Source organism: Nuphar pumila, chromosome 1 (assembly GCF_984573655.1).
Source record: "Nuphar pumila chromosome 1, dmNupPumi1.hap1.1, whole genome shotgun sequence".
NCBI classification, from domain to species: domain Eukaryota; kingdom Viridiplantae; phylum Streptophyta; class Magnoliopsida; order Nymphaeales; family Nymphaeaceae; genus Nuphar; species Nuphar pumila.
The window spans coordinates 181,845,362-181,870,495 of record NC_143249.1 but is presented as its reverse complement, the minus strand read 5'-3'; the positions used below and the strand labels follow the sequence as shown (position 1 = coordinate 181,870,495).

At 37.9% G+C, this 25,134-nt stretch overlaps 1 protein-coding gene across 1 annotated transcript; it reads right to left on the bottom strand.

The window, feature by feature from the left end:
* Nucleotides 1-6,844: 6,844 nt before the first annotated feature.
* Nucleotides 6,845-23,167, bottom strand: LOC149851561 (potassium transporter 7-like). The gene is made up of 9 exons (XM_090001408.1): nucleotides 23,051-23,167; nucleotides 9,920-10,163; nucleotides 9,580-9,825; nucleotides 9,438-9,488; nucleotides 9,057-9,317; nucleotides 8,787-8,839; nucleotides 8,591-8,705; nucleotides 8,261-8,515; nucleotides 6,845-8,154 (listed from the first exon to the last, which is right to left on the bottom strand). The coding sequence occupies exons 1-9, from the start codon at nucleotides 23,099-23,101 to the stop codon at nucleotides 7,076-7,078; spliced, it is 2,355 nt and encodes a 784-aa protein (XP_089857534.1). The 5' UTR covers nucleotides 23,102-23,167; the 3' UTR covers nucleotides 6,845-7,075.
* Nucleotides 23,168-25,134: the final 1,967 nt, after the last annotated feature.

The following is a 25,134-nucleotide window of genomic DNA, read 5'->3' as shown; positions in this document are numbered from 1 at the left end:
CAACATAATATTTGTGATTTTCATGCGAAAGCACAGGGGCTAGTCCCCATAAATCTGAGTGAACTTTCATAAATGGTTTATCATATGCATGTTCAGAAGAAGTAAATGGAAGTTTACATGACTTCCCAAGCTGGCAATTAGAACACACAAACTCTTTATTTTTTGAATCAACCTCAATGAGTTGTTTTTTATGAAGATATAGAACGCGCGTGCTCAAGATGTTGATGCCATTTATTCTCATAAACTCTTCTAAACCTATTTGAAAAATATGTGGCATGACCTTCTTCTAAGGCATATAAATCACCTCTCCTGCTCCTCGTCGTTATTGTTTGCCATGTCCTTCTGTCTTTAACTGCACATCCATTATACGAAAATTCAAATATATATGGTAAGTCAAAAGTAAGTCTCTTGATAGAAAACAAATATTTTTTTATTTCGAAAATACATAGGACGTTCTTAAGGACAATAGGGGGTGATTTAGATTCAATTTTTGCCTTTCCAACACGGGTAATAGCCAACTTATGTTTATTTCCCACCATGATGTAATTTGATTCGTAATAAGGCTTTGAATTAAGAAGCTTACCCAAGTTACATGTCATATGCGATATGGCTCCGGTGTCAAGGAACCACTCAAAGTCCTAAGAATAAAAAATGTTCATGGTTGCGAGTGCTTGGGGAACATCCTCAGCTTGAAAGACATGGTTGAATCAATGGAAACAATTTATGATTGAGTGATTTCTTTTGTTGCATATCTGACAAGTCACGTTCTCCTACCTTCCTTTATGGCGATTCTCTTTGTTGCCTGAGGCATTATAGTTGGGCTGACCTTCATCTTTCGACTGAGTTTTTTGTTGATTTTGTTGCTGCCTGTTACCATTGTCACCTTGAATAAAACCGCATTACCGAGAGTTAAAACGTTGATTTCCTCCTCCTCGACGCTTTCCTTGGTTTCATTCACCATAGTACGCCACTTGTGGCTGATTGAAGAGTTCAAAATTGTTATGAGTTTCATAGCTTTGCAGAAGAGGGACAATGTCCTTGTAGGGAAGAACATGAGGGAACACATAGAACATTCTTAAGGATAATAGGGGACAATTTAGATTCGATTTTAACTTTTCTAACATGGGTAATGGTCAGCTTATGTCCATTTTCCACCATGATGGAATCTGATCCATAATAAGGTTTTGAATTAAGAAGCTTACCCAAGTTACCTATCATATGTGATATAGCTCTAGTGTTACTCGGAGTCTTGAGAATAAAAAATGTTCATGGCTGAAAGTGCTTAGGGAACATCCTCAACTTGAAAGGCATAGTTGAATCGATTGAAACAACCTATAGTTGGGAGATTCTTTTTGTTGTGTATCTTATAGATCATGTTTTCGTACATCCCTTTACAATGATTCTTTTTGTTGCCAGAGGCATTAGAGTTGGGCTGACCTCCATCTTTTGACTGAGTTTCTTGTTGATTTTGTTGTTGCCTGTTACTATTGCCACCTTGAACAAAACTGCATCCTCGAGAGCTAAAACTTTGATTTTCTTCTCTTCGATGCTTTCTTGGTTCTATTCACCGTAGTATGCCACTTATGTTTGATTTAAGAGTTCAAAATTGTTATGAGTTTTATAGCTTTACAGAAGAGGGATAACGCCCTTGTAGGGAAGGACAGGAGGGGACACATAGGACATTTTGAAGGCTAATAAGAGATGGTTTAGATTCAATTTTTGCTTCTCTAACATGGATAATGGTCAACTTATGTCCATTTTCCACCATGATGTAATATGATCCATAATAAGGCATTGAATTAATAAACTTATCCAAATTACCTATCATATACGATGTGGCTCTGGTGTCAAGGAACCACTCGGAGTTCTGAGAATCAGAAATGTTCATGGCTACGAGTACTTGTGAAATGTTTTTAGCTTAAAAGGCATGGTTGAATCAATTGAAACCGTTTATGACTCAATGATTCTTTTTGTTGCATATCTGACAGGTCACGTTCTCATACCTTCCTTTATGATGATTCTCTTTGTTGCTCGAGGTATTAGAGTTAGGCTGACCTCCATCTTTTGACTGAATTTTCTTGTTGATTTTGTTGTTACCTGTTACCATTACTACATTGAACAAAACCATGTCCCCAAGAGTTAAAACGTTGATTTCCTCCTTGATGCTTTCCCTGGTTCCGTTCACCACAGTATGCCACTTGTGGTTGATTGGAGAGTTCAAAACTGTTATGACTCTCATAGCTTTGCATGAGAGAGACAACATCCTTTTAGGGAAAGACAAAAGGCCTAAGCATAGAGGAGATGAATGGCTCATAACCTTGTTTGAGCCCTTGTAACAACCAGAAAACCCTCTCTTTGTCCTTGACATGCTTACCATGACAGCAAGATCATCACAAATACCTTTGAATTTTTTAATATACTCAATGAGAGCATCAGAGCCCTTCTTGAGAGTTGTCTTCTATTGAGTTAAGGTAAAAACCCCTTTCTTGTAAATCCTAAGTAAAGGCATCGACAAGTGTCATCCAAATCTCTTTGTACATTTCCAAACCAATGACAATACTGAGCACACTTTCAGAGAGTATCCCGATGATTCAACCCTTCAACAATTTGTCTGATCAATGCCAAGCGATATATGTTGGATTCAGAACCTCCTTCTCAGCATCAGTGCCACTTGAAATGAGTTTCGTGGAACTTGGCATGGGTGTATGCCCGATGAGGAAACCCTGCATGTCCAGACTCTCCACAAGAACTAGGATTTGGGTTCTCCCTTATAGGAAATTTAAATGATTCAATTTTAGAGAAACGAAATTTGAAACATTAAAAAATGAAGGGTATGAATAAGAAGAATTCGAGTTTGCAGAGGCCATATCCGAAAGGAACGAATGAAGCTGAAGACCCTCACCCTCAAGCTCTGATACCATAAAGCAAAATGAAAAATAGGTGGTTCAAATAGTATGAAGTCTACATACACGACAGGTAAACACTCTCTTTTCTCTCTTTATTTTATTCAAAGCACAACCACTCAATAAATAAAAAATTAGTGGTCAAAGGATAAGCAAGACCAAAGGATTACAAGGAAAGTGTTTATCCGAAAGCACCCATCATCATAGGAAAAACCTTTTTAGTAGGAGAGCTATCTCTCTCCTCATTTTCAACTCCTATAGGAGACTTTTCCCTTCATTAGCTCTTTCTTTGTTTATCTGAAAAATCTTTTTAGTTGGGCAAATATCCTTTGTGATCTTCTTGTTATCAATATAGCTTCATTCTCTGTAGGTGTTACTATCTTAAAAACAATAATCTCTTTCATTTGCTTTTTAGGTATATCTTTTAAAGTAACAAAATAAAAACAACTATATCTAGATGGAGATTTAGGATGAATCAACAAAAGAGCCGAAAGAAATTCAACATTACCACTCATGAAGATCAACAAAATGTTAAACCCATGAGCTGAACAAGAGCAAAGTCAAAACAAATAAAGAAAGCAGAAGAGAAAAAGAACATCAGACAGATAAAACGGGCTCACGCCGGATCCGCTTGCCCAGATTGTTGCAAAAGAGAGGTAGTGTCAGCAGGAGGGAGCGGGAGATCACTAAGATGCATACGCAAGATTGCATAAACATCTACCAAGATTTTATGCACCAGGTTTTGAATGTTAACCGGAATTTGACGAAAATGAGCATCGTTTCGTGTCATCCAAACAAACCACCAAGAAGTGAGCAACCACGTTCACCAAATGAACCTCAACCTCGTGTTGCGCCTAATGCAAACTGGGCTCAAGATCAGATCTAGCACAAAAGACTCCTTAACAAACACTTTCGGATGCCTCCAGGTCCTGCTAAAGAGTTCCACAAATATTGGGCAAGACCAGAACAAGTGAAACATAGATTCTTCTACAGCTCGACAAAGCACGCACCAACTCGAGAGCTGAATGCCCCACTTCTTTAAATTACTGTAGGTCTGGATCCTATCGTGCAAAATTAACCATGCCATGACTCGAGAACGGGGAGAAGAACCCTTCGCCCAAAGCACATCCTCGGGCAACCAATCAGCCCCCGGGGGGAGCAACGATCTATAAACTTTTTTGGTGAGGAACTCTCCGCTTGGCGCCAGCGCCCACTGCAACCACTGATCAAAATTTTTGGAGCCCTTAAAATGGTCTCTAAAGCAGGCTAAAGCCCTCAACCATAATTTACGCAAGTGCGAGAGCATCAAACCCCAGGTTCCTAGACAAACTGGGATAAGAGCAGGAGCCCCATATTTAGCAAGAAGCAAACGAGCACAAGGGTTATCTGGTTGGTGGGCCAACCAACATTGCTTGGCGACAAAAACAATGCTTCATAGTCTGGGCGCAGGAATGCCTAAACCAGCCATACACCGAGGTAAGACCACCAAACGCCAACCAATCAAGTGACACTTACCCTTGAGTTGACACCCAGACCATAGAAAACCTGCCAGCAAGCGCGTCAGCTGCTTCTCTACTTCCACAGGCATCACAAACATAGACATGAAAAATTCTGGAATAGTTGAAAGAACATGTCTGACTAAGGTTAGACGGCCAATGATGGAGAGATAAGACGACTGCCATAAAAGCAATTTGCGCTTCACTTTTTGAAGTGTCAAAGCCCAAGCAGCAGAAGAGAGGTGCTTCACTTGTAACGGGAAGCCTAGGTACATAATAGGCATGTCAGAAATAGTGCAATTAAAAATTCTCTTTCCAGCTGCAAGCATATTGGCATGAACATTGAACATAATAATAGAGCATTTGGTATCATTTAGAGAAAGCCCAGATAGGGAGAGAAAGAACTGAATGATAAGCTTGAACCTAAGCATCTGCTGAATATTTGCACGACAAAAAATGATCATATTATCAGCATAAGTAAGAATATGACCCGAGAAGTTTGAAACCTGCAAAGGATCAATGAAACATGATATTGCAGCCCGCTTCAGCAATACCACAAGACCCTCGGCAATAACATTGAACAACAAATGCGAGAGGGGGCACCCTTGCCGCAAACCCCGCCCCAGCTTGATTCGGTCTCCTCTAACACCATTGATATTTAACATGGTCTGGGCATTTGAGACCAGCTCCCGCACCCAACCAGAAAAATGATGACCGATACCAAAAGTTGCTAACATTTGACGTAAATGTTTCAAATTTGGGTCGGATGTGGCCAATGCCATATGCGACTAATCTGATATTGACTAGATGCATTCAAATTTGGGTTCAGATTTGGATAGTAAAAAGCTCATACCAAATCTGCCTTTTTGTCTGTAAACGCATTCGAATATTCGTTAGATTCCTTAGCAAAAAATCAAAAGCATATTTGCATCCTGATATAATCAGATATACTAACTTGGGTTGACCAATTATTTAAAATCACTAAAGAAAGATTCTCTTGTGATTTTGAATCCACGGCTAGGAAACATGTCAGTCACAAAAGCATTCTATGAGCAAATAGTAAAGCGACTGTTTCCACAGTTTCATCGTGTGGGTGATTTTTTTTTTCTAAAATATTTTTAAAGCAGCGTCATAGATGTTCATGTAGCTTTTGACTGAATATAATTCAATTATTGCAAAACTTACTCCAACTCAATTCGAACTTGGATCACATAGTATCCAGCTCATTTTTTATTTGCAATGTGTATACTTGCAATTAAACAAAGGTAATTAACATGTAGGCACCTATCGCATGGAAAATTTAGTCTATCAACCTCAGTTTCAAATATTTATAAATTGCTCAGATGAGTGCCTGAGTTAAGTTTGCATATCACCTAACTCTAGTTAACTGTTTAAAATGACTTTTTCACCTTTTTCTTTCTTGGAATTCTTAAATGTCATTCTCATTTGTAGGTACAGTTAAGTATAAAGAAGTAATTTCAGAGGGTAAAACCAACATAGGCGCCAGGCAAGGAGGACATGACAGTTATGTAAACTTGTCAAACATTTAAGTAGTGTATGGTAAATTTACATCTAGCCTTCCCATTTCTCAACAATTTGAACATAAGTACTTACCCTTTTAAGAAATTGCTCAGGTAAGCTAGGGTAAATAATGATAAGGTGCTCACGAAGTAACTACTCCCACCTAATAGAAACTTTAGATTTTCAAATTTCTTAATTTTTTTTTATCAGACCCTATAGATAAGATCTATAAGCATTATTTAGTAGAAAACAAGTGATTATAGCATGCATGTAAGTTTTTTTTGTAAGACCTTTAAAAATCAACAGCTCATAATGTATCAAAATTTCATGACTTAAAAAATCCTATTTTTATGTCCAAAACACATGATCCAAAGCATGATTCCTGTCAAATAAACTAATGATGAGTACATTCACAAGGTTTAATTGAGAAGATACAACCTACAACCACGATTTCTAGTATGTGGGAGTAGGTACTCCCGGAGCACCGTAGTGGTCTTGATTACTCTGGTTTGCAGCTTTAGGAGAAATGATCAAATCCTGCCTAGTTCATAGATAATAAATTAAATAAACTTTGTGCCTTATATGCAACGGAGGGTGTTTACGCAGATCCTTTTATCATTTTTTTTCTTAAACATGCTTTTATGCCTAGATTACCAATTTGCAGATAAAGATTTGGTTTCTTAACGTGATCTACAACTAATGCAGGATATATAAGCTACAATGATCTATTATGATGCACGATATATCCAAAGCTTGCATCACATGGCCAAACAATGGAACAATAGTTTCTGCTTATACTCCACTGTGGAGTTCCTTCGATGGCATCAATGCAATGACTTACATCAAGAAGCCTTACAAAACACCTGTTGCATGTTTTATTTGTTAATTTGTTAACTCAATATCATCGAAGTAATACAGGAAGGATGATCTCAAAGAAAATTAAATATCATAGCCATTATTATACAAATAGAATCTAAAATGCATTTTCCTTTCAGATTGACAAATTCACAAGATCAAGGGCCTATCCAAAGCCCACCAACCTGAGAATCCAGAAATTACCACTGATGCCAATGAAAAGAAAGAGAGGAAGTAAACAGAAAGGAGGAGAAGAAAAAAAAAATCTAATCTAACATGGATGCAGCCTTATGTACACAATTACACGTAGTAGATCATGCCCACTTCAATGAGGCTGATGTGAGGAATATTTAGTGCAACAGCAGGCCCTCTGCAATTTTTACGAAGGAACGAGTACCCGTAGTTGATCATTAGTTTCTTCAAGAACGAAGATACCCTCCTTGCCTTGATGTATGAGTGTCCCATTATGTATGCCACCCCTGCATATTTTGCCTCTATCAGATCCTGCAGCTCCTCTCTCACAGATGGGTCCATCCGTTGTTCCTCAGGTAATTCAAACCGCACTCTTCGTCTGTTTGGCTGTGGTGATTCTTGCTCGTAGAGCGACTGCAAGCTCAGCAATGCTGCTGATTTACTGCTGCTTGCAGTGCTTTGTGTTGCCTCACCTATTTCGCAGGTCACTAGGTTAAAACTTGATCTCACCTGGGTTCCAATCACAGCCATCCTCCCATCCGATGAACTGTCACAGTTGGAAGTCTGAGAATTATCTGCTTCCATATAAATGAACTCTGCAATACTGACTATAAGCTGATCTTCAAAATTATCGTTGTCCTTCTGAACATCCCTGTATCCATATCGCACGATGCATCTGTACATGCGATATTCTTTCGGACCAATGCGGCCTATGAGGTAACGCTCATCATCCAACACATGGGGTACAGGGACAGATTTAACACAGACAAACACCAACACCTTGTGGAATGCAGGAAGATTTGTGACAAAATGTGAAAATATGGCAGGGACCCCCGTGACCAATTCAGAGTATATGAGACCAATACCTGGCACGCGGGCAATGCCTAGGCTAGGCCCCAGATTGAGTATCCATTTCATGGAGACCTTGTTCTGCAGGTCAAACAGATACTTCTTTCTAGTGCCGTAGTGCCAAATATACATAACAAGCATGAATACAGCAGATAGCACTATAGGCAACCAACCGCCCTGAGGCACTTTCATAACAGAAGCTGACAGATAGACAGCTTCGATTGATCCAAAGAAAAGGAGAAATGTCAAGGCCAGGAAAACACTTTTCTGCCATACAAAAATTATAACCAGAGCCATAAGCCATGTTGTAACAAAGATCACGCACATGAAAGCAATTCCTGCAAACAGAAAATAATGATAATTCAGAACTACATGCAGACGTAGAAGATTGAATTTTAAAAATGAGACTTTGTTTCACCAAGCATATCCAGCTTAAAACATTACCGTAAGCATTTCCAATCAAAGTGGTATCCTGGAAAATAAGAGTAACAACGACACAAAGGACCATGAGAATCCAGTTTATTTCTGGAATATAAATCTGCCCGTATATCCATCTTGAAGTGTGGACAACCTTCACTCTTGGAAAACAACCAAGGGATTGGCACTGCTTAATGATCGAGAATGTCGCAGATATGACCGCCTGGCTTGCAACAATAGCAGCAAGTGTTGCAATCACAAAGACAGGCCAAAATACAGGCTCTGCAGAAATGATCACATGACAACTCAAAAAACTGAAGCCAAAAAGAAGTCATAGCACAGTTAAAAGAATCTTACTTGGAATTGATTTGTAGAAACTCATTGGTATATCGGCTAGATTTTTAGACAAGAAAGCAGCCTGACCCATGTATTGCAATACTAAACATGGGTATATGACTCCAACAAATGCAACCTGCTTGATTTAAAATATAAATTAAGTACACAAACTGCAAATGACTTATATATACACAAGTTAATAGTCAGATCGAGATACCCTTATAGACACTGCAGTGAAATGTCCAAGATCTGCAAACATTGCCTCGACACCTGTGAGACACCAACACTAATTTTGAGAAATTTCATGGTTCTCGGGACTGCAAAACACTCAAATTATATGCTACAAAAGGCACAACGATTTTCAGACATTTATGCCTTTTTGAGGATGAGGTTCCACCCTTAAGGAATAGCCAGTCAAGCCCTCTTGTTGCAAAGCAATTGATAGCAATTATGACCAATTAACATCTCAAGGAACTGAAGAAAATACCCGTAATGCAAAGAAGAACCCCTCCAAGTGAAATCCAGCCATCTTTTCCTGTCCTCTTGAAGAACTTGTATATGTAATATGGTGAAAGTGCACGATATACACTTGGATTCCACACAATGATGTTGTACAAACCGATAGCGCCAATAGATAGCAACCACAATATTACAATGGGGGCAAACATGAAAGCCACCTTTTGCGTGCCATAATGCTGCAGGGCAAACAGTCCAACCAAGACAATACATGCAACGATCACTACCTCACCTGGAACAATTTAAAGAACCATCTATCAACCACAACACATCATGAATGAGGCAAAGACCCAAAAAAAATGCATAACAAAGTCAAATTATCAAAGTGAAATTAATTCTGAGTATCACTCACGATCATGCAAATTCTTGATAGGAACTTGCAAACCTGACATGGATGATAAGACTGCAAAAGAAGCATAAAGATAAATGTGTTACTCATTCACACATAATCCCCTGGGAACACTGAAAAGAATATGACAAAACAAGGAAATTACCAGATATTGCAGGTGTAAGGACACCATCACCTATTACCATGCATGCACCAAATAACACAACAAGAAGCAAAGCTGTCCGCAGCTTTGCGTGCTTCTCAAGGAATCTTTTCAGTGGAGACATCCTTAAACTGTGGTTTGAATACCCATACTTGTATGTGGAAAGTTCCTCATCAGCAGCTTGCTGATTAGGAAGTAGGCTCACCCTTGCATGCCGACAAAGAAGTGAGTAGAGGGCAAATGTTCCTCCTAAATAGATGAAAAGAAAAAAACTGAACATTCAACTAGTTAATCAAAGAAGCTGTGAACCCAGACACCACAAGGTAATTATGCCACCACATACCTTCGCCATCATCATCTGCACTGAGGAGGATGAATACATATTTCAATAGTGGGATCAATGTAATGGTCCAAAATATCAAAGATAATACACCAAAAATTGCCTCTTCGCTTTGATCTTGTTGCAGTTTCTCTACAAATGTACTCTTATAGACATACAATGGGGACGTGCTTAAGTCTCCATAAACAACACCAAGACTTTGATATGCTAGAAGAGCTGTGTTTTGACAGTATCTAATCCATGAAACCTGCACGCCAACATCACAAATTTGTTTCAAGCCGAAACCAAAAGTCCCACTTCTTGCATGAAATATATGTTCCAAAATTCCATCGGTACTAGGGACCAGTCAAGGAAAAGACAATTGATACTAATGGTGCAGGTTGAAGCAAAAAATATCACCAAGACCTCCTACAAAATAGAAAATCTTTGCAAAATTAATTTATCACAATATTCCCCAAAGAAGTTCCCACCCAATATATTTTCAAAGAAATATATAGTTTTTATTTCATTATTTTTTACTTAAATGCTATCTAAAAAACACTTTATATATATATATATTCACCAGAAATTTATAATTTATACCATGTTGCATTGGCACTCCATACACTCTAGTGTATCGTGTATCAGGCCTACCAGTACCAGATACCGATACAAAACTTGTTTCTAAAACCATAAACCGAAGTATCAAATGTTTAAGAAACTTGTCTCAATTACGTAAGAAATGCATACCATCTTACATAAAAACATGTTTTTATTACATTACAAATGAGTATCAAGTTCGTTTCTATTAGCATTTTTTCATACAAACAATTTCATTTTATAAACGCACTTTTTTATCAAGAGTAATAAATATTATAATTTGTGAAAATTTATTATGCAATAATGATTAATTTACATATAATGTTTAATCATTTTAATTTATAGGTCATTTCTACAAAAAATATATACTTTGTATCGACTTTTGAGGAATTCATAACAATTCTTTTAGAAACCGTATTAATGTATATTAGAAACTTGTATCAATATTTTTCGGAACTGTTTCAATACATGTTTCAAATAAAAACGTAACTGAAACTTTTTAAGCCCTCACATACCTGCACCAGTACCTGTACCCATACCCATTTCTGGCAAGTGGCAACTATGATTTATACCCTTAAGAAATCTAAAACTGACATGCTAGTTACATGCATTAACTGTCACTAGTAATGAGAAACGTTGTAATTTAAAGAAGACAATGCTTCCCAAGTATAGCTAATAAATGTGTCATTTACTCTTTATAAAAAAAAACACATAGTAGTGACTAATGCAAGAAACCACCATATCATTTTAAAATTTGTTATGGGTATAATTTGTGGTGAATGCTTCCACATCCATGAATGCCACTTAACAGCTCCAAAATTCTCACTTTTTCAAGAGTGTGGAGATAATGGGTCAAAACAAGAAAAAAAGTCTTAGGGTACATCTGCAAGCACCTTGCAGATGGTGAAAATGAATCACTTGATAAAATTGTGCCCATTCTTGCAGCAGTCGATGAGGCGTTCCACGACAAGAATGGCACTAGACAAATCATGTGGTTCTTGCCGGTAGATCTCTTGCCTAACCCAATTCTGAAGACCATGAGTAAAATTGAAAAAGTGGTTTTTCTCTAGCATGTTTGAGATATCCAACATGAGGCTAGAGTAAGCTTTTATGTAATGGCACTAGACAAATCATGTGGTTCTTGCCGGTAGATCATTTGCCTAACCCAATTCTGAAGACCATGAGTAAAGTTGAAAAAGAGGTCTTTCTCTGACATGTTCGAGATATCCAACATGAGGCTAGCGGGCGGTCTCCTCGATCTGTACTCGTAGGGAAAAATGATGGAACTCAGCAGTGTACTCCACCACAGTACTGGTGCCTTGACGCAGGGTCAGGTACTCCTTGTAGGCTCTCTCGATGTGATTTGACGGCACAAACTTAGACTGCATCAACCTCTACATCTCTTCCCAAGACTGTACGCGCTCTAGCCTTTGCCGCTCCCTCGACCTCTACAGCTCAACCCACCATGTCTGCGTCAGGCCTCTCAACCGAGTAGAGGCTAGGGAGACAGAAGAACTGGACGGCATAAGACTGTTAAAATATGTGTATTATCGACATTTGTAATCTCGTATATATTTATATTCATATATATATATAGATATATATACATATATATATATATGTATATATATATCTCTATATATATATGAATATAAATATATATACTTTATTTCACCCAAAAGGGTATTTCTGTAAATTCCTGTTTTATTTTTATTTTTCTTCTTTATTTTTCTTCTTTTTCCTTTTTTTTATTTTTTGGCTTTTGCGCCACATAGGGAGGCTCCCCAAAGAGTCGTTGGGGAGCCTCCAATGGTCACATATGTGACCGTTGGGGGCTCCCAACGACTCTCTTGGGAGCCCCCTTTGTGGCTCCTTCTTATGCTTATAAATAGGGGCTCTCCCTTTGTATTTAGGGATCCTTGAGGGAGCTTATGCTCCATTGTAATGGGGTTTTTACCCCTTGTCCATTATTTCTTCAATGATATGCAACTTATGACTTTATGTCATATTTTTCCCTTTTTATGGGTTTTATGGGTTAGCACATTATGTGCTTGTGTTGTTTCCCTTTAATGGGTATATTTGCACTTCACGTGCACAAGTATGGGTTCATTATTGAACCCAATGTATTCCAACTCATTTTCTAACATGGTATCAGAGCCCGGTTGAGATCGAGTTGCTCTTTGGTGCATCGGGAAGCGTGGTGTTCAAGAATTTTAAAGAAAAATGGTGAAGTATTCATTTCTCTCTATTGTTTTTCTTATAGTTATTCGGTATGCATTCTATTTCTTTGATGTATTGTATGAAGAATTTAATATGTTCTTTGTTTTTTATGTGTGCTCTTTGTCATTAAGTCCTTTTATAAAAATTTGAGTTACTTACTACTCCATTGAATCTTTTTCGTATGTTTTTCTTTGAAAATTTTTAAATGATAACTTGTTTTGCGAAAAATTAGATATATGATTGCTCAAAACTTGATTTAATCGGTCGGTAAAAAATTATGCCCTTTGGAACTTTGAATCTACTTTTTAAACCTAACCTTGTTTATGAGAATACCTTTATATGAATGTTTAGTCTTTAAAGAAAGGTATGTTAAGATTAAAATGTTTGTTAAATGTAGCTTTTTTGAAAATTGTTTGTCATATATGAAAAATTTCATATTATGTTCTCTTACCCAATGTGTCCGTTTTATATGAGCAACATTTAATTAAGAAAGTTTTTTTTATATATATAATACCGGTTGAATTAAGTTTTAAAATGGTCTTATGGAATATGGTGATTTTCTTTTCATCTTTACACTCTTAAGGATGTTTTCAACATTTAGAGAGCTCTCTCTCTTTTCAATAAGAGATATTTATATTTTTATGTTGTATTGTCTCTTGTGGGTTTGGGTGTTTGCCCTTTTGTTTGTTCATTAGTGAATGTTGTAAGTGCTTAATGCACTCCTTGCTTTTCAGCATATTTTCATTATAAAAGTTATGGTCTTCCCTAATGTTTATTGCATACTTATTTCATTAGGAGTAGGTAAGAATCTATTAAGACATGTTTTTTGATAAAACTAAGAGTTTTTTAATTTTTCCCTCAATAAATGTTTAATTTTTATTTATGCCATAATACAATCTTATTTTATCATAAGGTTTTTGAATCTATTTTGTTGGGATTTCTTCCACTTTAATGGAGTTTTCCCCTTCGTTGGGAGTTTTATTTGTGTTTAAGCTCTCCTTAAGGAGCCTTTCGGTCCTTATAATCTTCTTGTGAGTATATACTCTTTTATGTAGATCTCATTATTGTTTATGAGTATCATTTTTAAGTTGCAATAGTAGATTTCATAAGTTTTTTGAACTTCACCAACTTCATCGCTTAATTGCACCTTATATCTTTCATAGTTAAGGCTTGTTTGTTCCAAATCGGTTCGTACACATGATGTTACTTAATATTTCATGTTATGTTTGTTGCATAATAAGCCTTTTTGGTGTACAAGACTTCTTTTGAAGATTAAGCATAATTTGTGGTTATGCAAAATTGTTTTGATGGATTATATTGGACCTTTGATTCAATTTGTTAATCGGTCCTCTTTGTAAAAAAAAATTTATTTGGAAAATGATTCCTTATGTGTTTATTGCCCTTCTTGTGGCATTTATGTTTGTCCATCACATGTTATTTAATGCATCATTGTTTTGGCCTTATTATTGTTTTATTAGAGATGGTGGTTGAGGTGAGTTATGGGCACCTTGGGACTCTAGAATGATTTGGTATATGATCTCTAATTATGAGTGTGACACTCGTTGTTATGTCTTTTTAGATTGTCCACTTACCATATTATAGATGGTGGTTGAGGTGAGTTATGAGCACCTTGGGACTCTAGAATGATTTGGTATATGATCTCTAATTATGAGTGTGACACTCGTTGTTATGTCTTTTTAGATTGTCCACTTACCATATTATAGATGGTGGTTGAGGTGAGTTATGGGCACCTTGGGACTCTAGAATGATTTGATATATGAGTGTGTCACTAGTTTGTTCTTGTGCCATTGATATTATGGATGCTTCTAAGTAAATGTGATGGACATATGGTATTTTGAAACCTTAAATGTTTTAAGGTACTTTTAAAATCAAGATGTTTTGGGATTATAGCCCAACCTTTTATTTGTTTATGAATCTTATGAGTGCATTTGCACATTTGTGATTCCGTATGTGGTGCTCGTTGTGCACATGTGTTCTTGTGATTTTGCACAAGTATTCTAAGTGTTCTTGGTGTGTGTATGTTCACACATTTGTTCTCAAGAATTTTATTTTATCGATTATAGTATCTTGTTGAAGATATTTTTTACATGAATGTTATTGTTATGAGAATTCATTTTAAAAGGAGTATTGTTTTATTCGAGGTATTTTTTTCATTACAAGTCTATTGCCTCAAAAGTCTTTTCCTTTTATGCCCATTATCTAAGTGTCATCATATGTAGACAAGAATTTTATTACACCTTCGTGTGTTTTTAGCCCTTTGTTGGCTTTTGCTCTCTTGGTCTAGTAGCTGAACACACTTGTCTTGAGTGTTTTTATATGTAGACAAGGCACGTTGATTCACACCATGGTGTGTGATTTTTAGCCTATGTTGGCGTTTGTGTCCTTGTTCTAGTCGCTTAAGATGTATGCCCATGGTTGGCTTATTTCACTCATTTCAAGTGCTATTATATGTAGACAAGAGATGTATTATGTGTTAAGCCCATGGTTGGCTTATTACTCTTGTTCTAGTAGCTGAACATACTTGGTTTTAAGTGTATTTTTTACGTAGACAAGAGATACTTTTTAGTCCATGTTGGCATGTATTCTCTTGTTCTTGTCGTAGATGCACTTATTTCAAGTATTATTATATGTAGACAAGAGGTTCTTTTACACACCTTTGTGTGTGTCTTTGGCCTTTAATGGCTTTATATTCTTGATCTAGTAGCTTATACACTTGATTTATGGGTTTTGGAGGACTAATGAGGAAGATGTTTGTAATGGATAAACTATTGTTGAAATTTGCAAAATTTCATTCATGACTTGTGTTTTTCAAGCAAATCATATTTTTGATATGCATGTCATGTTGGTTTCTTAGCATTTAATCTATATATTTAGTGCTTATGGTTTTTTCCACCCTTATATGCAAAATGTGTATTAAGTATGTCTTTCATAAATGATTTTAAAACCTTGTGAACTCTTGGGTTTATTTTGCCTAAAGTATGCTTGGAGACTTTGTTTCTCTTGCTTGTCACTTCATTACATATTTGAAGCATGTTCATTAATGAGTTCTTTGAGTATTAATTCATTTCATGATAAGTATATGCTCTTTATGGCCTTTTTGGGCCCTCATTCAATAATGTTTATGTATATCATGCCTCTTTGTAGGCTTATTGTGGTGTCCCTTAGTGGACCATTTTGTTATTCCCATTATGGGGTTATATTTGTCCAATACTGGACCTTATGAATGTATTATGCATTCTTGCAATTTATTTCTGCATAATTTGCTTCCGCTCATTTTGTTTTAACATGATGTATGATTTTGAAACTTTGGTGTTATTTCTGCATAATTTGCATAACTTCTAACATGTGTCATCCATAATTATGCTTGTTAGAAATGTTCCATTTGAGTAAAAGTGCAAAGATATGTTTTACTTGTTTCTTTGTTGTTCTTCTACAGGATCGCTAAGATGGGGAACGTTAGGTACATCATGGATTCGATCGATGGTGAATTGGATTTGAAGACCTAGCTCAACTGTCATGAAGATGGAGCTTTTTCCTTAAAGAATTTTTGAAGAATTGGACTTTGTTTCAAGACTTCCCTCTGTTTTGAAGAAATGTTTTTCCAAACTTTCGGGTTTTTCCCCGCAAAGTTTGAGGGGGGATGTTAAAATATGTGTATTATCGACATTTGTAATCTCGTATATATTTATATTCATATATATATAGATATATATACATATATATATATGTATATATATATCTATATATATATATGAATATAAATATATATACTTTATTTCACCCAAAAGGGTATTTCTGTAAATTCCTGTTTTACGCATATTCCATTTTGGAATAATGCTTGTAATTTTTATTTTTATTTTTCTTCTTTATTTTTCTTCTTTTTCCTTTTTTTTATTTTTTGGCTTTTGCGCCACATAGGGAGGCTCCCCAAAGAGTCGTTGGGGAGCCTCCAATGGTCACATATGTGACCGTTGGGGGCTCCCAACGACTCTCTTGGGAGCCCCCTTTGTGGCTCCTTCTTATGCTTATAAATAGGGGCTCTCCCTTTGTATTTAGGGATCCTTGAGGGAGCTTATGCTCCATTGTAATGGGGTTTTTACCCCTTGTCCATTATTTCTTCAATGATATGCAACTTATGACTTTATGTCATATTTTTCCCTTTTTATGGGTTTTATGGGTTAGCACATTATGTGCTTGTGTTGTTTCCCTTTAATGGGTATATTTGCACTTCACGTGCATAAGTATGGGTTCATTATTGAACCCAATGTATTCCAACTCATTTTCTAACAAAGACCAGTCGAAGAACTGCTCCGCATCGAACCGACCTGCGAACTCTGGAAGTTCCAGCTTCACCGCGTACGTGGAGGGGCGCTCTGGTGCTCTCTGCTGACGGGCCTCCACCATGCCTGCGGGATACTCGTTTCAGAAGGCATCATCGTCCATCACGACCTCATCTCCTTCACCACGATACTGTTCTCCTGGTAATTGATGTTGACGAACTCTGATGACATGTGGTCGGCGCTTTGATCGCGTCGGACCATGCTGAATCTGCATAGGAATCTGTCTCTATCTAGCTCACCCGTGAGCGGGTGCCATCTACGGTCGGCGTTGTGGCACCGGTATGACAGGTGGTCCTGCGATAGGTGGAAGGGTTGGTCGGGTCTCAGGCTCTAGGTGGGTAGGAATTGGATAGTATGGGTTTGGGTTATGGATCAGGTTAGGATAGTGGTATTGGGTCGGGTATGGTATTGGGTTTTGGATCCAGGATGGGTTAATGGGTTGGTTCTAGTTCGAGAATTGGGTCCGGTTGGTATAATATTGGGTTGATTCTCCCGATTGGATGTGGATCGAGTCTATTCCTAAACTACTCGTCGGACCCAGATTTGGATAGGTTGGATCGGGGATCGAGTTGTGGGGATAAAAGACTTGGTTTGAACTCGATCCACGATCCATATGATTATGAGTCTGGTTTTGACTCGGCTCAAATTCAAACTGGAGCTCCGTCCGGGTCCGATACGGGCTTGGGTTGGTATGGGATCCAATTTGGGGTTCAAAAGAAACGGGTCGGTCGGATTCGGAGCGAACCAAGAACTGACCTCAGCTGGTAGGCTGGGTAGGGTTTTTCGGAGCTCGGACCCGCTCCCGGGGACCCAAAGGATGGTCCCCGAGACCCGAGCCTGGGTCCTGTAGTAACCGGGTCCGGTCCGGACCCACCCACACGGGTTCCCCTGCTCCCGCTCGCAAATTCACTGCCAAATGGCCACCACGCATGGGGTCAAGGGGAAGGACCAGTTCCTTCCCGGATCAGGTCGATGCACTCGAGCCTGCAACATGGCCCAACGTGCCGCTGGGGTCCTACAGAACAGGCCCGACCTGCGACAGGCCCACAGGGAGGTGTGACCTGGGCTGGGGCACACTCGAGTGCTGTGGAGTTCCAGCCAGGGGTACCGAATAGGTCTAACGTGTGCCCACAATTAACGGATCAGGGTGGAGAGAGGGTACTGGGGGCGCACTGGTGACACCGTCAAGCTGAAGGTAAGTCGGTTGGCTCGTTCCTGCGCACATGGCAGTAACCCGATCTGTTGTACCGTCAATGAGGTTTGCGCCCGATCTTGGTATCGGATTTGCATATTGGTCCAATGGTGACTCGAGAGAGATGAGTCGCCCTTCGAAGTCAACAAACTTGGGGAGGAAGTGGTCTCACGTTTCAGAATTGAAATCCTCAAAAGTGTCTATCTGGATCAACCCATGCTCAATGTCATCGCATCATCGATGCCACCAAAGTGTAGCATCTCCAAAGAAAAACATGATAGCAGTGTCGATTTTGACTAGGCACAACTTTATCAATGTTGGACATGGGTACAAAGTGTTGGACATGGTGGGTCTTGAAAAACTCGACACACACACACACACATATATCTATAGCTATATATATCTATATCTATATATATATATATAGAGAGAGAGAGAGGCAAAGAACTATACAAAAAAAAGTGTTAAAATCAATAATAAAATGCATATTCATTTTTTATTGAATTTTAATCAATGATGATGTACATGAAATATGAATATATAACTACAAAAAATGGGCACCTTGTGCCCAAAACTAGATACTTCACGTCCAAGACACTTGAAAGCATCCTAAAGTGGACACTTCAGGTCCAAGACACTAGATGTGTTATGTCCCAGAGTTACCGAAAGCTTCTTAGACATGTGGGAAGCCCACTTCTCGGAAACTCACTTTGGAAGCGCGATACTCATTGCTTCTGAAACTTGATGAAAATCTCAATTCTCCTATGCTTTCCACACACTCCATCTATTCTTCTTATATGTTTTTTCACTCTACTTTTCATGTTTTTATGTGTTTTCTCTCATGCCTCTCACCTAAGTCACAAGAACTCGACAAAAGAGCCTTCACACCCGCGTCAACGCGATGCAGGTGTGGGTGCCGCACCCAATGCGGCAAACTCGTCACAAGAGAGAGAGAGAGAGAGAGAGAGAGAGAGAGAGAGAGAGAGAGAGAGAGAGAGAGAGAGAGAGAGAGAGTTGCCTACCCACACAGAGAAAGAGAGAGGGCTAGGGTCGTCCTCCTCTTTCTTCTTTATCTCACTGGAATAGAGAGAGAGAGAGAGAGAGAGAGAGAGAGAGAGTTATCTCAAATCTCAAAAAAAAAAGTTGTCAAGGAAGATACGTGGTCCTTGTATTGTCACATCAACTATGACACTTGTTGTCCTCAACCAGTTGTAACTTGCTTGCCTTTAATGTTTTTTCTTTTTGAAATTTAAATCGATAACAGCTGGCACCTCAGATTTTTTTTAATAGTTTTGTTATGAAGAGCAGAGCAGGAAAAAGAATTCTCTTTTGTTGAAATTTATACCTTTTTCTTCTCCCGTATCTGGACCTGGGTCAAAGTAAACCCAGGTTTGAATCAGTCTGGGTATACAGAGCCAAGTCTGTCCGAGATTTCATATACTGCTCACACGTTAGGTAAGAAATGAACGTGCTAACTGCTAAATGGGTTTTTCAGCCTTTTTCATTTTATTTTTAAATTTTGACTGTACAGATGTGATCTATGTACTTGATTTTACAGGGATCAACTCTTGAAGCATTCGATTCTGACACATGGGTGGGTTTTTATAAGGATAAAAAAATCAACGGTCCAAAATCTTTATAAAATTTTTAGGCTCCAAATATCATTTTTTCATCGAAAACACATGATCCAGGTGTGGATTCCTAGTAAATCGACCATGCCCGACACATTTATGGGGTCAAAACTGCAAAAAAAACACCAGAAGGGCAGAAAAAAACCATTTAGCATGGATCATTTCACACCTAACGTGTGAGCAACTACCAATTTCTCTCTCTCTCTCTCTCTCTCTCTCTCTCTCTCTCTCTATATATATATATATATATATATATATATATTTATATATATATACCCTTCCGCATCCCCGCACCCAACTTTTTTTAAGTGTCGTATCGCTGCATCCGTACCCATACCCGCACTTGCACCCTCACCTATGTGACATAGCTTCTCACTCACTTTCATGTGCTTTCTCTAAATTGGCAATCATCATTTTTAGATTTTGTTAAAATTTTAATTTTTATACTAGAAAATCATGAAATTTAAGAAATAATCACTTTTATTTTAGTTTTTTATCCATTTCGATTTCCGTTCAATTATTATATTGTTTTTTTATTTCTCGCTTCCCACTTCCTATACGTTTTAAAATGCATCGCTTCTCACTTCCTGTATCGTTTCCTACTTCCACTTCCTAGTTTGGCAACCATGTTATGTCCTAACTCCTATGCTGACTATGCACTTCATGTCTAAGACCCCTGAACCTATGTCACAAGGATGCTTCACTTAGCATGTGTATCTTGTGTCGACATGATACGACACTCGAACACTTCATGGACAGGACACGACACTTTATGGGCACAATCAACAATGCGTTATTAACTTTATCTATTTTCTTTTATGATCTTATTTGTTTAATATTCACATGAATTCTTTTTCTTTTAAAAAATTTCATCAATTACATTATATTTCAATTTCAATTTACTTTCATTATTTGATGTTCCTAATTATAGCGATTTAGAATTGTTTTTTTATACATACACATACATACATTTGTGTGTGTGTGTTAGAACCATGTGCCGGTCTTCTAATTATTGAAAAGTATTGAATCATACCAAGCGAATCTGCGTCATGTTCGACTCCAGCATCCGTATCCATGTGACATAGCATGGACACGCATCTACTTTTTTTGGACACTTTCACCTTAAAAACTCTCATGTTGGTGGCATGTGCAACCATGTTTGTGTCCATGTCGGTGGCCAACTATGTTACTGTGACACGGCACCTTGGGTGCCGATATGTCATGGGTACTGGTACCTGGACACGGCATTTGTCGTGTCCTATATTATATTATATTATGTATTATATTTTTAATATATAATATATATTTTAGATATATAATATATATTTTCAGTATATTTTAGATATATAATATATACTGTTCAGTATATATTTAGCCGTGTCATACCCTCCGTACCGGTACCTGCACCCACACCTCTACCCAGGTGACATAGGTGGCCATCTGTGTCCGATACCGACACCTCAAGCATCCAAAAATATCTATCTAATATAATTAATATTAGATTATAAGAAAAAGAGGATAAGGATGATTCTCCACGGGAAAGTGAGCCACAAGATTACACTTATGGCTCCCTTTCTTAGGAACATGGGCCTCTATTTTCTCAAGTGAGAGATGGATTCATAGGCTCCATTTTCTCATATTTGAAAGAACATGAGAAAATGGTTATGTTGAGAATCATTCCCTCAAAATCCTAAGAGGATGATTCTCTACAAGCACGCCCTCAGTTTTATGGAATTGGTCTTCAATTCAACTATTAGCTTCAAGCTCAAAAATTCAAAGAATTTTTACTTACACATTTAGGTTTATATGTTTAGTTTTATATCAACTAAAATATTTATATTAGTTGGAACTAGATGCATCAGCCCCATCCACATGAACCCATATCACCTGTAGTGTTTCACCCAAGATTTCTTTGAATCATGTCTTCTGTCCACAATTTACATAGATGTTAGTTTTACAGTATCCTCATGTTCAGACACAAAGCATGTTAGATTCTGTAAGTCCCAATATTACGGAGCTTCACCAAAAACACTATCGTAAAAGATAAAATGAGCACACAAAGCTTGACGGTTCCACCTCAATCCCATCGCAACAAACATACAAGAGTAAAAATGAAATTCGTTCGTTGCATCCAGAGACATAATAATTCATTTCAATACTTGCAGCTTTTCACACAATCGATTACTCAACAATATCAACAAAAAATACTGCCTTAGTCGCCGGGAAAAGAACTTCAATCCTTCCTACGATCAGGAGTTACTTGATGAATCATCAGGGTTCTACAGAAAATATTTCAAGGACAAAGATGCATAGTGTTTTTCTGATACTTATTTCATCAGAAGCTACGTACAACACACATGAATAAAATGCTATCCTTTCCACCCGTAAAGATTTCTCATTTAGTCCCACGGAAAACCATCTAAAAGCTCCAATCTTTGTCATTTTACTTTTGACACAATAATACAATTTTTCATCAAGATACGAAATTGAAGCTTGATCACCCTGTTTTAAGAACTTTGTGACGCTTTTCCATAACAGGATCATCATAAATTGGCTAGAGGCATCTGTTTGTGCTCTTTCGATAACTCGTCCCACGTACAAAGGGACTAAAAATTCATGACTGCACATATATAATACAAAAGAGAGCCGCGTTAAACAAACTTGAAGTCCATCTAAATCTCTCATCTTTAACGGAAACGCATCCTATCTTAGACACCCTCGACACATCCCCAAGATATATTTGATAACCTCAAGATCTCAAATTAACGTGTTAACAGTCTCTGTATACTCTCTTCCAGTAGGTAAAAAAAATCAGCAACCGAGAATCAATACATGTAATCAAATTCGAAACCAACACAACATAAATCCACGGAAACAAAATCATCTCAGAATCTCTGCGTCTCAACTTCAATCGAACTCGAAGCCCTAGATCCAGAAATGGAACCGAACTCCGAAACGGAAGCATTTCCATTGGATTTTCCGGTCGACGGCCGGAAATGACAAACCGAAGCAAACAGAAAGGACAAAAATGAGAGATAATCTAACAAATAAAAGGATCAACACAACCAGAACAAGGTAGGCGAAAGCTTCAACGAAGAAAATTGAAAAAAAAAAGGATTTTTTAGGAGAAGAGGAAGAAAGGGGTGCTAACCCGATCCCGATGACGAGGGCTCGGAACTCCCATCTCCATCTCTGGGCTCATCCTCAACGTCCGATCCCTCCCTCAGCCACCATCAAGACGGACGAGACATCGCTTCTCCGACCCGCCCACGCCTCATATTTATAACCGTTCCCCTCGCACGCGTGGACTTTAGCCGTTCCCCTCGCACGAGTGATCGTCGCCGTGGGCCCCAATAGCTTCTTCCCCCTACAAGGTTTCTGTGTTAATCTGCCCGTAAATTACTAAGAAATTGCGAAAATATCCTTATTAAAAGTTGAACCCAGATATTCCCAAGGGCGACCCAGAAACCATGTTATATCACAAAATGGGTCCGATATTTAAGCTCTTGGAGGCTATTACGATGCGATGTGCATGGGTTAAACAAGTATTATTCAGCTTGCATCAGCATATATCCAGCTCTTTGCTTTGCTCTATCCTAATAATAGGAGCACTATTGCTATCTCTACTAATCCAGTTCAACATGGTAAGATGAAACATGTGGAGATTGATCAACCTGAACCGAGTTCGGTTACAGGCAGGATCGCGAAATGGCCCAGCTTCAGAAGCTCCAAAAAATCCAATCATGCTGGGGCAAGAACCGGGCAATTTCGAAGTCGAAAGACGTTTGGTAAGCGGGAACTCAAGCTTGTGGGATCTCGCTGATAGAAGAGTACCTATGTACTATGTTCCGGTTCACTGATAAGGAAGATAGAGCAGGTTGGGGTGGGGGTCCACGATGTGAGTTAGACTCCAGATCCGGGAAGATAATGCTAACCAATGGTTGAATCTATTAGATCAATGGCCCAAATCCATAAAGTGCATAATTCGGATTCTAGCATAGAACCGGCCCATCTCGAATCGTAGGCTTCGTTTACAAAATGGATGCCGAATTTGGATCAGGGTGCATCAGATCGAGGGCTTCCACGAGTGCTAGAGGATCCATCAAATCTTGTGCTTTTGCCTCTGGCTCCAACTTCTTCAATAAATTGGACCTAGAGGCTTTTTAGGATCCACTCAACCCAGCTGGTTTACACTCCGGTCTTTGTCGCAGTGATGAAGGGTAATTTGGTAAAATCGTGTCGAAACATAGGGGAAAGGAAAAGAGCGTCGATGCGGGTCCCACTCTCGTTTTGCCCACGAAATTCACACGCCATTATCTTCACTCGATTTTTATCGTCAAAATTTATTTTTGGAAAAGAAAAGGAAACGTAAGAAAACTCTCCACAGCAACTTATATGGTGAACAAGTTCGTCTTCCCTTCCTAGCCACACATATCGCGATATTTACGAAAATATCAGGGAAAAAATCATGATATATGTTCTGTCACTCGTTTTTAAAAGATCAAATTAAATACCTTCATATTTTTGAATTATTGTTACTCTAAATTTTATATTTTTGTCATAATCAGAAAATGTCGCAATATACATGTTTCTGTTGACAATGTGTAAAAATTTACTGGTAATATTTCACCAACAATGGCTTGTATTTTTTTTACATGATTTCCTCATATTTTTCAAATTCTGATATTTTTATTTGTTGATACTAATAGCCTAACATTATATAAAATTACAAGAATTTAAAGCTATAATTTATTGGTTAAAGGAAAGAAGTAAAAAAAGAAGAATGATTGTATCATCATATGGTTTAATATTTATCAGTTGACTTATAAACTAATGTAAATAAAAAAATGCAGTTTATTTATTAACTATAAAAATGCACTTCAAATATTGATATGTATTGCAATCACAAGACGCAAATAATAATGCATGGCATATGCTTTTTCTTTTTAATTTTGATTTAATTTATTGGAGTCAACATGGCATCTGGTCTTTGTCACGTGCCAACAACGTGCTGTCATGAAACATGCTTAATTTAAGTCAAGGCAGCCGTGGGCCCTATCTTTAAGCCTCAACACTAACAATGACATGTATTCGATATTTGATTTGATTCTTAGGGTTTTTTTGAGAAATCGATTCACCTAGTGAACCGGTTTTAAACAACATTGGAACTCACCCAGATCCATTTAAGCTGCATTTGAGTAGGTTACATTGGTTTGTTTTGCCAGCCAGGTCAAA

Bases quoted from the DNA above. Each gene is read 5' to 3' on its own strand.
- LOC149851561 (XM_090001408.1), bottom strand. From the start codon at position 23,101: ATGAGCCCAGAGATGGAGATGGGAGTTCCGAGCCCTCGTCATCGGGAT. The intron at 9,318-9,437 runs GTGAGTGATACT...AAATTGTTCCAG, and splicing joins TATCAAGAATTTGCATGATC to GTGAGGTAGTGATCGTTGCA. The intron at 8,706-8,786 runs GTATCTCGATCT...TAAATCAAGCAG, and splicing joins TCACTGCAGTGTCTATAAGG to GTTGCATTTGTTGGAGTCAT.